Below are 15108 nucleotides of genomic sequence, written 5' to 3'. Positions count from 1 at the left end.
GGCAGCTGGGAGAGATAGTTCGAAAAAAAGAGAACGCCATTTATTTGTATATTGCGCAGACATCACTAAAGGTGCTAGAGCGCCTTACATCGAGCCTACTCCAGAACAGAAAGCAGACACGGATTTAAAATTGTAGGGGAAAAGGGTTAATATAAGCGCCGGAGTTTCTCGCACATTAGGTGGTAATTGAGGAAAGAACGTATACTTTAATAACGTAAGTACTCTGGCTATATTTGCAATGTACTACGACAATGCTTTATTTGCGTGACTTATCATATATAAATTGGCAACATGTTTACACTACTTATGTGTCCATTATTTCGATATGCACTAAAGAAGATGCTAGTTGTGTATCGTGTCTATAGGTCGTGGGGCTTTTTTGTGGTCCTGTAAGCTAGTGTGTATATGTGCACGTGAGCTAGATAGTGACGTAAAATAGAGAAGAGGTAGCTGGGAGATGAAGTATATATGTGGAGGGAGGCCCCTAGTACATTATACAGAATGACCCGGAAACGGACTACGAACGCCAACAGGACCACCTACGCATCAGCGCATATAAAGACGAAGTACCTCACTCGACACCACCCACATAATGCTTGGCCGTCACGATTTCTCACCAGACAGCAATCTCTGATCGAGGTGGGTCGAAACGAAATTTCACCATACATTATCATGCTGCGACGCTTTTTTCACGTATTTTCTTTGGGTGCTGTAAAGCTGTTCTTGTTTTTTTTTTTTTTGGGTGGGGGCATATTTTTAATATCCAGCAGCTGCAGAAAAATGCATCTCTGATTCCTACTCTTAGGATAGGGCAGGAGAAATGGTTAGGACCCCCCCCCACCCCCCCAGTACAGAGAATGCACATGGTAGCTTCGCCGAGTTTCCACAACTGATAGTTGTTTCATCAGACATTTATGGTCACTAAGCCTGTTTCAGGTCGTTGTTTGTGCACGTGTAAGTCACACCGATGTACGGTTTAATGTAGGGCTGTGGTTTTTGTTCAAGCTACAGTCAAGTATTATACACCCCCCCCCCCTCCAAATCTTTTTTGGTCTTTCATCACTCAGCAAACTTTATATCAGCACATTTGGTACATTATGATCTGCAATGCAACTTGTTGCAACATTTTACTTACGGTGCTCATGCCTGGTTACTTATTAGTGGTTTCGCAACTGGTTTACATTCCTCAGTAACAGTCATAATTATCATTTAAGAATGCAGGGTTTTATATCTAACGTATTTCGTGATTTAGTCAAACGCAAGCAATCCTTGATTTCATATTCCTCAAGCATCTGGCTTATAAAATAATTGAACTTTGAATGAACGTTTTGAAAAAGAGTATGAATGTGCAAAATTCACAAGTTGATCTTGTTTCACATCTGGCAAGGGTAAACCTCCCTCCCTTTGTTGTCTATACAGTATGTTAAGTGCCAACCATGGTGCTTTATTGGCCCAGATAAATGCAGGAAAATGTACCCCAATATTGTTAAAAAAAATATTGTGTGCAAAAAACATGGAAGTGCAGAATATATATCTATAAAAAATGGAATAGTGTGTAAAATCGACATTCTAATCGGAGCTGTTTTACTTCAACTGTGCATAATCTCCTCTAGTCCAAGAATTTTGCACCCAAAACCTAATATCTATTCAGTTCTCACTCCTTTTCTGATACTAGTAAAGAAGTTGGGGGGAGGGTTAGGTGGATCAGCCCCTATACTCGTTTTATTTCTGATGAGTAACATGAGAATTGTATCACACCTTCTAAGCAAATTAGTTTTTTGTTTTTTAATCTGTTTTGGTATCCATATGCAGTATGGTACTTTCACATGTTTGCCCATTTTATAACTTCTGGCTTCCAGGTTGTCAGCCTAAGGCCTCAGGTGCTTTCCAACGCAGTTGTTTCGCTAAGACTAGTGTCCGATCAAAAACTGCTATCAGCTTTCTTTCCCTTGAGACATGCAAGTATACAAGATTCTGGTGTCCACTTGATGGTCTTATCGGTAGCCTCATGTATGAGCTTCATAACATTTTCCCTGTAGTAGAAATCCAGTAGCACCTCCATACCATCTGATAATGATCCTACTCTATTTCCCCCACATCTTAGACCGTTCCATTGGGTCGCAGAAAGAATCTATTTACCTACTTGGTACAATGCAGAAACACTATAAAAGTAATAAAGATGTATCAATCAAAATCGAGCATTTCTGATTATTCTTGGGACATCAACAAAAAATAGACGTCCAGCCTTGATCACGGATTGGTTTATTAATATCGAGAGCCCATTTGTCTCTGGGCTGTCCAAGGAGCTTTTTTGCTGTTCCTGTAGTGCTTGTATCATTAGTTATACTGCTTTCCCCTGCCCCTGGTGGTGCATACTATTCTGAGCCCACGGTATGTGGGTGGCTTATTGTGCTAAATTTTCCAGCACACACAGGGCAGCACAAATTAAGCTACACAACAGAAGGTGTCTGATAACCCATAGTCTCCTATTAATTCTCCAAACTATTTCATTTTCCTTCCTACATAGCCTCTCTTAGATCCCCTTTATGTTGTAGTGCATATAAAAAAAAAGTTGAAAGCATAAACTAGCCATCAGCAGTTCAGGGGTATACAGTGCATGTGAATGCGTTCTCATCAGGCTTCACGCCCTACTGAATTTAAGCGCTCCCAAGAGCATTATTTCATCATCCCTCACCCCATCCTCTCGTTTATTATAATGATTAGTAACTCTGTTAGTGTGTGTGAAACTTGCATGCCTAATGTCATCTAGCCATCTCGTTGCAGCTGGGCTTCCAAATAATGAGAGAGAGAGAGAATGAGAGAGAGAGAGAGAGAGAGAGAGAATATGTGTGTATATATATATATATATATATATGTGCTCCACAGATCAGGTCCCACTATATATTGTTGATTATCTCATTCACGTTTTTGGTATTCTGAATACTAAGTTGTTAACAAGTACAACAAGCAAAGCAATACAACCATTTTCAAGAGGGCTTTTTTCCCTGCTGTGGAAATTGGTAATGTTTTCCAGAAAGCTGCCTCACTTCTAAGTGCCACTAAGTCCGCTTTTATGTTCCATCAACTGGGTCTCCATTGGTTTAGTATATCTGGACCCCTAGGTAGTGCATAGTCGTTATTTGCCACTTCAGCCTAGTGGCCTCTTTTGGCAGCCTGTTACGTAAGTTTTCAGACATCGAATGAGCTAGATGTATTCCAGTCAACTTTTTTTAAATAATATATCTTAATTTAGTTTTCTGCATTTTCTTGCACAGAATCAACTCCATGTGATGTAACATTGGTGCAGACGCATTGTCCTTTTACATACTAGAGCACACAATACAAATCACTTTTTGATGAAGTTCAATCAAAAACAGTTTTATTATTTCATGTTAACCATCCTTTTTAGGTCGAGCTATTTATAGCTCTGACATATTGTAGGGGAAACAACACTCTTGAACAAGCAGATTCCTCCCAATGCATGTGATCTATTGAAGCGTGACGCTTCGCAAGCGCGCGCTTGGCCTCACTCACACCCCATATGCTCGTTCCCTCCCACTCGCTCGCTCCCCTGCCCGCCCACCCCCATCCGACTTGAAAGCCTCGCACCTCATATGCTCGTTCCCTCCCACTCGCTCCCCTGCTCCCCCGCCCGCCCACCCCATCCGACTTGAAAGCCTCGCACCCCATATGTTCGTGCACTGTGACACAAAATGCAGCATGCCTCAACCACGTCAAAGCCCATCACCTGTATTTTTTTCGTCTCTTACAAGCGTCCAGTGCAGGCGAGAGGCAACAAATACACCCCATATGCTCGTTCCCTCCCACTCGCTCGCTCCCCTGCCCGCCTACCCCCATCCGACTTGAAAGCCTCGCACCCCATATGCTCGTTCCCCTCCCACTCGCTCCCCTGCTCCCCCGCCTGCCCACCCCCACCTGACTTGAAAGCCTCGCACCCCATATGCTCGTGCACTGTGACACAAAATGCAGCAGGCCTCAACCACGTCAAAGCCCATCACCTGTATTTTTTTCGTCTCTTACAAGCGTCCAGTGCAGGCGAGAGGCAAAAAATATTATCCCTTTAGCAACCATGTCTCTGAAGCTGCCTGCCATGAGAAAGTGGTTTTCCTGGCCCAGAAGCATCAGAAGGCAATTCATAGACCAAATAAACACGTATAACTGATCAAGAAACCCCTCCAGATTGGCTTGCCTCGTGATCATCTACCTCCCCCACCACAGAGCGCGTCTCGCGGCAAATACCCTCCTTGCCCTCGGGCACCGGCTTCCCATTTACACGGTTGTCCAGACTGAGGTAAGACGTGTCCGCTCTTGCTGCGCGCTTTGATTCTAGAAACTGTCTTGTGGCACTGTAAACACACACGTGTGTTTGTAATTAATTGATTCCTGGATACTACATGCTTTTTATGGTGTTTAGCTCACACGCTGCCAAACTTTTTTGGGCGCACATTCACGCAATACGTTTCATATTGCCCCGTTTTGACGAGGTTCTAGCACACGTGTTTTTCACCTTTTTAACGCGGGTGCCGTCATATGTTGCGTATTACTTTAAAGTGCCTGTGAGGCTATCATCACCATTTCCTTTTGATCCCCGGCGTCCACTTGGGTCACTGGGATCCGTGCCAATTGCATAATATCACACACCGGTGTCAACCTACAGGCATTTTACTCGCAGCTGAACGGGCTTGTTGATACTTACACCCACCCCCATTTTCCCTCACTCCCCCACCCCCCGGACAGATAAGGAAGCCTTGCACACCAACATTTGTCTCTCTTACACCACCAGACATCAAAGGCTGCAGCTCCCCCGCCCACCCCCCCCCCCCCCAGCAATGCTGAGAACTTGTTATGCCCCGGTGACCTCCTTCCCCACATCATAAACTCATGGAGAGCACCCGTACCTGACCGAGAGATGCAGAGTGAACACCACTTTCAGCAGTGCAAGGGCACTGCTGCAAAACACTGTACTTAGCTTCCCTAGATGCTTTTCGTTCACCCCCTTATCTGTGACTTTCCTTCCGTGCATCTCTAGTTCATTTTTGCCAAACAGTATATCATGTACTCTTATAATGTAGTCTGAAAACATTCTTTGAATGAAAAGAAACTGAGCTTTGGACAAAAATTTGGAAGTCATATACAAATACATTGGAAATGCAGGTCATTTTATGTATGTAACATTTTCTTTTCATCTTACCTTACTACCATTAATTACGCAGCCTATGAAATTAATCAGGAATGTAACTCTTTTCGGAGCCTTGCAAGGAGGAAAAGGTTATACCATTAACACCTTGAATGAAAACACTCTTGCTTCCTTCGGCATATAGTGCATTATTTCTCGCACATACCCTCGGCGTCTCTGGTGTGTTCACACCTGGAAGCCTACACATTGCAGCATAGACCGCCATTTATAAAGGGCCTTTGAGGGAGTGCGGGTGAAGTCACAGATCTGCATTTGAAATACAGTTTGCTCACACCAGCATCTTTTGCGTTTTGCTGCACTGCCTTGTGAATTCTGCAGATATTTGGGGAATGGGAACTCGGCCGATGAATGCAGACCTTTCTTACTTTTCCAACGCCCGCTTGTTCGTGTACTCCATTAGTCCATTGCGAGCCCCATAAAACGCTAGCTGTTCGCAGCAGGTATCACGCGACGCAGTGCTCGGAAAATGGAGGATTGTTTATGAATCTGCGACCCGGATGTTAGGCACGTGCAATGTGCCTTTACTGTGAATTAGACACACAGGAGCGGCATAGGATATGAAACAGGCTTGAGAAAGGCTTTCTTTTAATTTACTCCGAATGGCATGATCTAGCGATCTATTTTATGGGAATTAGCGGGGAATGAAAATTCAAAAGTTTTATTAAATCGGCAACATCCAGACATTGTTTTATTACCTGTGAATTGTTGGTGTGTTGTACTTTGCAAGGCTACTTGGGAGGGCTAATCTCTTTTTTCTGCCGTTTTACCGGCACAAGCTGCATTTGGGAGCGGCCATTTTGGACGGGACATGTGTTTTCGCGGTCAGCGGTCCAGTCGCTCTCACGCAGCAGACCAGCATTGGGCAAATTGGTATTTAAAGCAGCCCAGTGCGACCGCACGCTGCTTGAGAAAGGCTTTCTTTTAATTTACTCCGAATGGCATGATCTAGCGATCTATTTTATGGGAATTAGCAGAGAATTAAAATTCAAAAGTTTTATTAAATCGGCAACATCCAGACATTGTTTTATTACCTGGGAATTGTTGGTGTGTTGTACTTTGCACGGCTACTTGGGAGGGCTAATCTCCGTTTTCTGCCGTTTTACCGGCACAAGCTGCATTTGGGAGCGGCCATTTTGGACGGGACACGTGTTTTCGCAGTCAGCGGTCCAGTCGCTCTCACGCAGCAGACCAGCATTGGCCATACCCTATTTAAATGTGCCTGGGGAGAACGCGCAGCGGGCGCGCCAAAGGCGCGCCTAAGGCAAGCCCGTCTGCGCCCGTCAGCGCTAAGACCGGGCTCCGGGTTAGCCACTCTGCCGGTTTTTCCTCTCATTAAAGTCATACAAGATTCATTCAGTACTCGAGCACTGAGCTCAAGTCTTACATCACCCCCATCTGTACCTCTCAAACAATTAACCAGTGCAGGGCTATCACCAGCATTGGTTGCTCGGACTCTGGCTACCTTCCCACCCCGACTCTTCACAAGGAGGCGGAACCGACCACCATGTGCTCTCGGGGAAGTATTAATGCCTGTCTCATGAACGTAAGATCAATGAAGAAGCATTTTAACAACATCACGGACCTGATTACCGACAATCAGGTTGATCTCCTATTCATTACAGAGACCTGGCTCGATACTTTCTCTAATCCTACGGTTGCGCTGGCTATTCCGACTGGCTACAAAATTCATCGCCTGGACCGCCCAGTTGGTAGAGGTGGAGGTCTGGCCATCATATACAGGGACTGCTGGTCTCTGCAGAGTGAAACCTCCGCCTTGTGGGTGGGTTGTGAAGCGGCTGAATTTTGCCTGCAACTATCGCCGCATTTTACTTTAGGGGGCTCCTCACTATATCGCCCTCCAGGTCCTGCTAAGGCGTTTCTGGACTCTTTTGGGGACGCTCTGGCTGATAGGTCACTTCGCTTTAAGAATTATTTACTTTTGGGAGACCTTAATTTGCATCTTGATGCCACTGATTCGGCGGAATCGGTCGCCTTCTCGGAAACTATTCAGATGGCCCAGCTCTCGCAATGGATGACTCATCCAACTCGTCAAGGAGGCCATATTTTGGATCCCATCTGTTCTAATTTCCCTATATCTACGGAGAAGCCCCATCAGGTTGCCTGGTCGGATCATTTTCCCATATTCTTCTCTTGGAAGGCCCTACGCCCGCTTCAGGCTGCCAGCCACCATCTTCCCCCTACGGCTAGGAAATTGGACGCAGGTCTTCTCAGCGACCGTCTAGCTGTTGGGCGGCCTCGCATTCTGGGCAGTCTGGAAGAGAATGTGGCCAGCGTTGCTGACTGGATCTCTGATGCGGTCAGTGCCACCTCGGTCCCGGTGCATAGTACGCTTAGGAGAGAGTCTCCATCTAAGCCTTGGTTCACTGCAGAGCTGAGATCACTGAAACACGCCTGTAAGGTTCTTGAAAGAGCCTGGCGTCTCAGTGGTGATTGGCCCTCTGCTAAATTGGCACTGAGAGCTAAACAGAAACTGTACTATTCCGCCATTGGCCTAGCCAAGGGCTGTCTCTTCTCAGCTCGTATTGATTGGGCCAATAATAATTCTAAAGAAATATTTGCCATCGTACAGAGCTTTGTGCCTCCTAGGGCCCAGGCGGCGCTGATACCATCCTTAGTTACATGGTGTAATACCCTGGTTAACTTCTTTCATGAGAAAATAGTGGCCATACAACAATCTTTCCTGAGTGGGCCTAGGTCTACTCGGGCTGCTCCTTTGGGGGTGCAGGAGGAAGAGCGGAGTGGCATCTTTTCCGCTTTTTGCCCTGTGGACCTAACTACATCTCTTAGAATTTTGAAAGCCCTCAAATCAGGATCGCCGAAAGACCCGTGTCCTGCCAGGCTTCTAGCGGAGGTGGCCGACACCATCAATGGCGAAGTCAATCTAGTGATCAACCAATCACTGTGTGAGGGTTGGGTTCCGCTACCCTGGAAGCAAGCACTAATCTTGCCCCTCCTTAAGAAACCGCCCCTCGACCCTATGGCCCCGGCCAATTATCGGCCTATCTCGCTCTTGCCAAGCTTGGCCAAAGTCTGTGAGAAGGTCGTGACATCTCAGCTTACCAACTATGTAGAGGGGGCTGGTCTGTTACACCCAGCGCAATCGGGATTTCGTGCAGCCCACAGCACGGAGTCTACGCTTGTGAAGGTGACAGAGGCGATCCGTGAGTGCCTGGATGCCGGCGGGAGAGCCGCCTTGGTTCTGCTGGATCTCTCGGCGGCATTCGACACGGTACCACACTCTTTACTCTTGAATCGCCTAATGGCTATCGGCATTTCAGGATCGGAGCTGAGCTGGATTCGAGCGTTTTTGGAGGGTAGATCACAGCAGATGTGGTTACCCCCCTGCACATCCACGCCGTTACATCTGGCCACTGGTGTTCCTCGGGGGTCCTCCCTTAGCCCTCTTCTTTTCAACATCTATCTGACTCCGCTGGTTTATCTTGCGGAGTCTTTGGGGGCTAAGGTGATGGCCTATGCTGACGACACTCAACTTCTGTTCTCTTGGAAGAGGGGTGAGGACGCTGTGGAGGCTGTGCAGCATTGTCTCGCCTCGGTGTTTCATTGGCTAGCAAGCGCACATTTAAAGTGTAACGAAAATAAATCTGAGGTACTTTTGTATGGTTCTTTCCCTGAGGATTGGAGGACTAGGCTCTGGCCTCCCGACTTTCCATGCCCTTCTGTGAACAAGGGCCTGGCTAAAAACCTAGGGGTTTGGTTTGATGAAGACCTGAATTTTTCTTCTCATATAAAAAAGCTGTCAGGGACTTGTTATGGGACCCTTAAAATCCTGAAGAAATTCCTCCCTCTGCTGCCAGTGACGCTAAGGAGACGGTAGTTAGAGCATTGATCCTGTCTCGACTAGATTATGCTAACGCCTTACTGGCTGGCAGCCCGGCATACTTGACCAGGAAACTTCAAGTAGTCCAAAAATGCGGCCGCCAGACTACTATTGGGACTTCCGCGTAGACAGAGTGTCCGCATTCATTTACGCACTTTGCATTGGCTCCCGGTTGAGTCCCGTATTAAATTCAAAGTGCTTTTCATGGCTCACCGTGCTCTGCCTTGGCCCTAGCTATCTGCAGAAGCGTTGTGCCATTTATAAACCCATACGGCACCTGCGATCTTCGGATCAGAAGCTAATGCAAAATCCTCGGTTCATCCGCCAGAGGCTGGGCGGCAACTCATTTGTCCGCAAAGTCGCGATGGCGTGGAACCTACTTCCGATGGCTCTAAGGAGTATCTAGGACCCATTGCTTTTTATTAAAAAAAAATAAAGACGTTGCTGTTTTAGACTGACATTGGAGTATTGTTCATTTTTAATTCTTTCTGGAGTTAGCGCCGGGACACTTTTTTAGTAGCTGTGCGCTGTATAAATGTAATATAACATAACATAATATAACACTCAGCAACACCACATCATCACTCGGGGCCAAGAATGCATCACTCAACACCACCACAGGATAACTCTGCAGCACCACGGCATCCCTCTGCACCACCACGGCATCACTCTGCACCACCACGGCATCACTCTGCACCACCACGGCATCACTCTGCACCACCACGGCATCTCTCTGCACCACCACGGCATCTCTCTGCACCACCACGGCATCTCTCTGCACCACCACGGCATCTCTCTGCACCACCTCTGCACCACACGGCATCACTCTGCACCACCACGGCATCACTCTGCACCACCACGGCATCACTCTGCACCACCACGGCATCACTCTGCACCACCACGGCATCACTCTGCACCACCACGGCATCACTCAGCGCAACCACGGCATCACTCAGCGCAACCACGGCATCACTCAGCGCAACCACGGCATCACTCAGCGCAACCACGGCATCACTCAGCGCAACCACGGCATCACTCAGCGCAACCACGGCATCACTCAGCGCAACCACGGCATCACTCAGCGCAACCACGGCATCACTCAGCGCAACCACGGCATCACTCAGCGCAACCACGGCATCACTCAGCGCAACCACGGCATCACTCAGCATCACCACCGCATCACAGGTTCAAATATGTTCTCTCAATGTTTCAAGCTTTATTACAAATGTCACAAAAAGATGTTAATATTTCACTTCTGTTCTTGGATTTTCGTCACAACAAAATACACTGAATATAATCTTCACAAAAGTTATTTACAAAAGTTTAAGCTATTGCCATTATAAATTACAATAACTTTTATTTAAGTATTAATTATTTCAAAAAATAAAAGCCATTGTTATTTGTAATAGCAATATATGTAAGTCACGTAAATACAGGACGTATTGCATTACAAATTCTATAGGTGTCACATTTGCGAAAGTTATATCTATTGGCATTGTAAATGACAAAGCTATTAATTTCGCTATTTTCAAAACCAACACATAAATAAAAAATGTGTCATTTACAATACCAATAGCTCAAACTTTCCTAATGTGAGACCTATTGCATTGCAAATGCTTGTTTCTGAATGTAACCAAGATGTCTTAAGCAAACCAGACAGCTGCGACCTAAACACGACTGGCTGGGGAAACCAGGCCATATCCAAAGAAAGCTTCCAGCAATCCATAAAACAGATTACGCCTTTATCTGTAGGTAGCACAGACAGCATGCTGATGCCTCTCTGCCAATATATAGCAGCTCAACGATGCTTCTAACGTGAGCCTCCGATTAACATAATCCTTGTCATTTTTTGTTTGGGGCCCTGCAAAGATGCCAGTATATAGAATACAGAATTTCATGATCTTGTGGTGGAAAAAGAACTAGACAAATCATGACTTTGAAGGATTTTGCTATTAAAAAATCTTTGAACTTAAAAAAGTGGTCTGACTTAATAAATTACATAGAAGCATTTTATTTAAGATAATCATAAAAAATACTTGTCTCAGAAGGAGAATGAAGTTTACCATTTTAACGTGTCAAGGCTGCATCTTTCAACAGAGAAAACCAACAGGAAAAGAAAGCAAGGTAGATCCATTGCAGAAAATAATAAGTTGGTCCTTGGGATCCACTTCCCGCACAAATCAGTGTTAATGACAGGCTAGCAAACAAATAATTAATAGCTGAAGGGTGACTTCTACTTTCTATAATCTGATACAACCTGACCACACGAAGACCCACTGCGATATGCTTCATAAAGGTGCCAAGCGTCACACACCTTCAAGGTTGTTTAGTGCTCTAACTCATCATCCACTGAATCAAACTCACCAGTACTATTTCAGTTTAATAGAACCCAAAATTCTGAGCACTTAGGAGGTTGAGGGGGAGAATCAACTGGAGCTGACCCTGATGAGTAAAGTGTTTGCTGGGTTACGTTACGATGATTGTAAGTGCCATACCTATAGCCTATATAGCCAGCACAGCAGATAGATAACAGCTGCTTTTGCCATATCTGTATTTTCGGCTGGGTGCCTCTGTGGTCTTTGGATTGATATTTATGTAATTCACAGCAACTGGTTATTGAATTGCATATTAAATTAAAACGTATTTTCTTACGCTCCCGACCCTCTGGTGTCAGACCTTTCAGGGAAATTGGTAGAGACTGAATGTCTCCTTGATCATCGCTGTTTTACTTGTCGGTATACACACACCGCTGTGCCTGGGCGTGATTTGGCAGCTCGAAGAAATAATGTGGGCCATTCTTTGTGTAGCCAGATCGTAAGGAAACACCCGCCTCCGCACCCATCTCATCGTGCGGCAATTATTGCACATACCACCCTCACCTTAGAGAGCAGACCCTATGAGCATCATCCCTGATACTCTGGGGATAGAAGTCGATCGGAGTTTCGGCCCATCACACATTCACTACAATCACCTTGGGAGAGGAGTCCTTTTGTGGGGGGGGGATAGATTCCTCGCTACCTCGAATAATTATGTTAATTTGGGGAATGAGACCCCTCATTAACTACCTTGTTTCTTTAGAGAACAGAACTTCTGTATAGATACCCTTATCAAGCCCCCTTCTCCTTGGACATTAGGTGACACTATTTACACCCTCCCAGACAAGGGCAAACGGGTTGTGCAAATAACCTTCACATCCATATATTAGGAACCGTATCTTATAAGTCCCCTTACCGACCCCAGCGGTCATGGGGACAATACCTTGCGAAGGCGCCACACCATTCATTCCTCCTACTGTAACTTTGGGAAGAAAATCCCCTCTGCCCACCCCTCTCTAGGGTGCAAATCTTATCAACGGGCATCAGTACTTCAGAATAGCAACGCTCAACGCATTATCTGACCACTCCCATTCTGTTAGCGTCCGATCTTTCAAGAAATGCAACAGACAGAGACCCAATTCTCTGAGGCAAAACTATAGCTTTCAAATAAGAACCCACGCCTTTATCCTCTTAAGAATACCAGATGTTAACGCCCTGTAAAGAAGCAGGTCACCTCACCACCCGCCTTAAAGAGCAGCAGATCGAGAAACCTTCTCCCAATCACCAACTCCTCCCCTCTCACCTTAGGAGGCCGAATCTTGCAGATTCCCGTCTTCTCGGCAATAGGTCTGATCCGCCCGATGAATCCAAGCGGGTCACTGAACTCCTCCCAGGTGGGCTCAAAGACCGGGCACTCGGGCGGAGGCACAAACTCCGCGTACCCGGTCATGGTGGTTGGGTGAAGGCCCCTGCTGCCCTCCCTGTGACCAATTCAGAGGACAAAAGAGCAATCCGGACAGGTCCGTTGTCCCACCTGCCTCTGGGCCGCGCAGGGGTGGCGAATGTGCAGGGGATGCCTGCTTAGCGGGGATCCCCTCCGCCGCTCCTCTTTACTTGGGGGTCGCCATCACCGCCTCCCCCAGGGCCCCGGAGCAGGATCCAGGGCCGCATCCTACCCCCGGGGCAGTCCGTGCTCCAGCCGAGCCGCCCTGCGAGAGGCTCCCTGGGCTGCTGCTCTTTGCGGTCTCCTAGGCCGGGCTGCTCGGCAGCCGGCAGGTCTCGTTGCAGTCTTCAGCCTCAGCTGTCATTTAATTTCCCCGATTGTTTTGGTTCCTTCTCTGTTTTCGGCTCTCAACCGGAAGTTTCTCTAACTTGGGTATCCATCCGCACCAGAAATGTTTTCATTTTAAAAGAAGTCCCACGTCCCTCGGCAGAAATTCTAAGGAAAATCTCTCGTGGAAGCGGATAAGTGGATTTGAACTATAAATCTACGTGAAACAATACAGGCCACGAAGCCGGGGCGACTTGATACCCTGCAGTAATAACTCTGCCCGTCTTCGGCGGAGGAATGCGGAAGGGGTGAAGCGTCTAGGTGAAAGGTTTTCTTCCGGCATTTAAAAAAGATCTTCCGGTTCTTTTATTTAGTTTTTGCGATGCCGCTTCCGGGGTACGGCGTATGAATGGTTTTGCTTCAGTGTCTGACACCCGCGTTCTGCGGCGTAATCTCGGTACACATCAGCGTTCCAAGTCATATAGAAAAATAAATTTGGCTTGTAACTCTACACCCGCGAATATCTACGTTATTTTTATACCAAATGTTATTAGTTGTCAGCTGTTATCTAAGGTTTGCTCATCTTCTCGGTTGTGGCATGCCTTGATTCTAGTCGTTCAAGTACGTCTTACCCCCCTCCCCCCTTTTAGCAGATACAGCGTTCGTGGTGTTCTCCATGGGTCAGGTCGGTCTGCAGACAAAAGCTCATCATTAATGCTGAAATGTAGCGTCATAAAATAGACAAGGGAAAGGAAAAAGCGACAGGTGGTTAAAAAGAACACTGGAAGGAAGGGTTAAAAGTAGTAAATATGGATGAATGAGAAGGGTGAAAGGATGAGTGAATGATAGGTGTATGGACAGATGTAAAGTGATGGGTGGATGGATGAGTGGGTGGATGGATGGATGGATGGACATGTGATAGGATGGCAGAGCAAAGGGATGATGGATGAGTGAATGGGTAAGTGGATGGACAGGCAAATGTTTGATAGAGTAAAGGTATGGATAGCTAGATGGAGGGATGGGTGAAGAAATGGCAGAGTGAAGAGATGAGAGGTTGAAAAGACGAGTGAATAGATGGCAAAGTGGATGGATAGGGGAGTTTACGGATGGGTGGATGGATGGCAACATGAATGGATGATTGTATATAAGAGTGGATGGATTGATGAATTAATGTCAGAATGGATGGATGGGCGAGTGGACGGCAGAGTGGATGAATGGATGGTTGGATAGCAGAGTGGATAGATTGATGGGTGAATGGCAGAGTGGATGGATGGAAGATTGTGTGAATTGATGGATGGGAGAGTTGATGGATGAATGGCAGTGGAGGGATGGCAGACTGCAGGGATGTATGGCATATTAGAAACAAAAGGATCCACCCTCAGACTGATGTACAACGTGTTCTCTCAGACTACGCATGTTTCCTACAGTGGTGGTAAGCACACAGCTTTATTTAAATACCCCTCTCACACAAAAAGGACCCTTGGTGTCCTGCTTCATCATAGGGGTCTTCCACCCTGCTCCAGGACGGGGCGTGCTACAACCTACGGCTACGCAGGAGCACTGTTTATGATAAGCATTGAAAATGCAATAGGTCTCGCAATAGAAGAGTTTGACATTTTTCGTTTTGCAAATGGATGAGTGACACCTATAGCATTTGGAATGCAACATGTTTTGTATTTACGTGACTTATATGGCAGCTCTGGTGGTTATGCTACATCTCTAGATAGTTTTATCTTTCGCAAATGTGACACCTATTGTAACACAATATGTGTTGTGAGGGTGAGTGAGGGGGTGAGGGGTTGAGGGTGAGGGGTTGAGGGTGAGTGAGGGTGAGGGTGAGGGGTTGAGGGTGAGGGGTTGAGGGTGAGTGAGGGTGAGGTGTTGAGGGTGAGTGAGGGTGAGGGGTTGAGGGTGAGTGAGGGTGAGGGTGAGTGAGTGTGAGGGG

The 15108-nt window shown here is 46.6% G+C and overlaps 1 protein-coding gene across 3 annotated transcripts in view; it reads right to left on the bottom strand.

Annotated features, from left to right (window-relative positions):
- Positions 1-13445, bottom strand: part of KDM5A (lysine demethylase 5A) — a 749711-nt gene extending 736266 nt beyond the window's left edge. For 2 of the 3 annotated variants that reach the window (XM_078673710.1, XM_078673708.1), the window contains exon 1: positions 12696-13266. Coding sequence is in view for 2 of the 3 variants with exons in the window: in XM_078673708.1 (XP_078529834.1) it covers positions 12696-12842 (147 nt within the window). In the remaining variant the exon portion in view is untranslated. Of the gene's footprint in view, positions 1-12695 lie in introns of all 3 variants that reach the window. The other variant, XM_078673709.1, reaches the window with a different exon arrangement.
- Between the last annotated feature and the right edge of the window lie 1663 nt (positions 13446-15108).

The sequence above is a fragment of the Lissotriton helveticus genome, chromosome 1_1, assembly GCF_964261635.1.
Source record: "Lissotriton helveticus chromosome 1_1, aLisHel1.1, whole genome shotgun sequence".
Classification (NCBI taxonomy): Eukaryota; Metazoa; Chordata; class Amphibia; order Caudata; family Salamandridae; genus Lissotriton; species Lissotriton helveticus.
The sequence above is the reverse complement of the archived record's forward strand: the minus strand, read 5'-3'. Positions and strand labels throughout refer to the sequence as shown.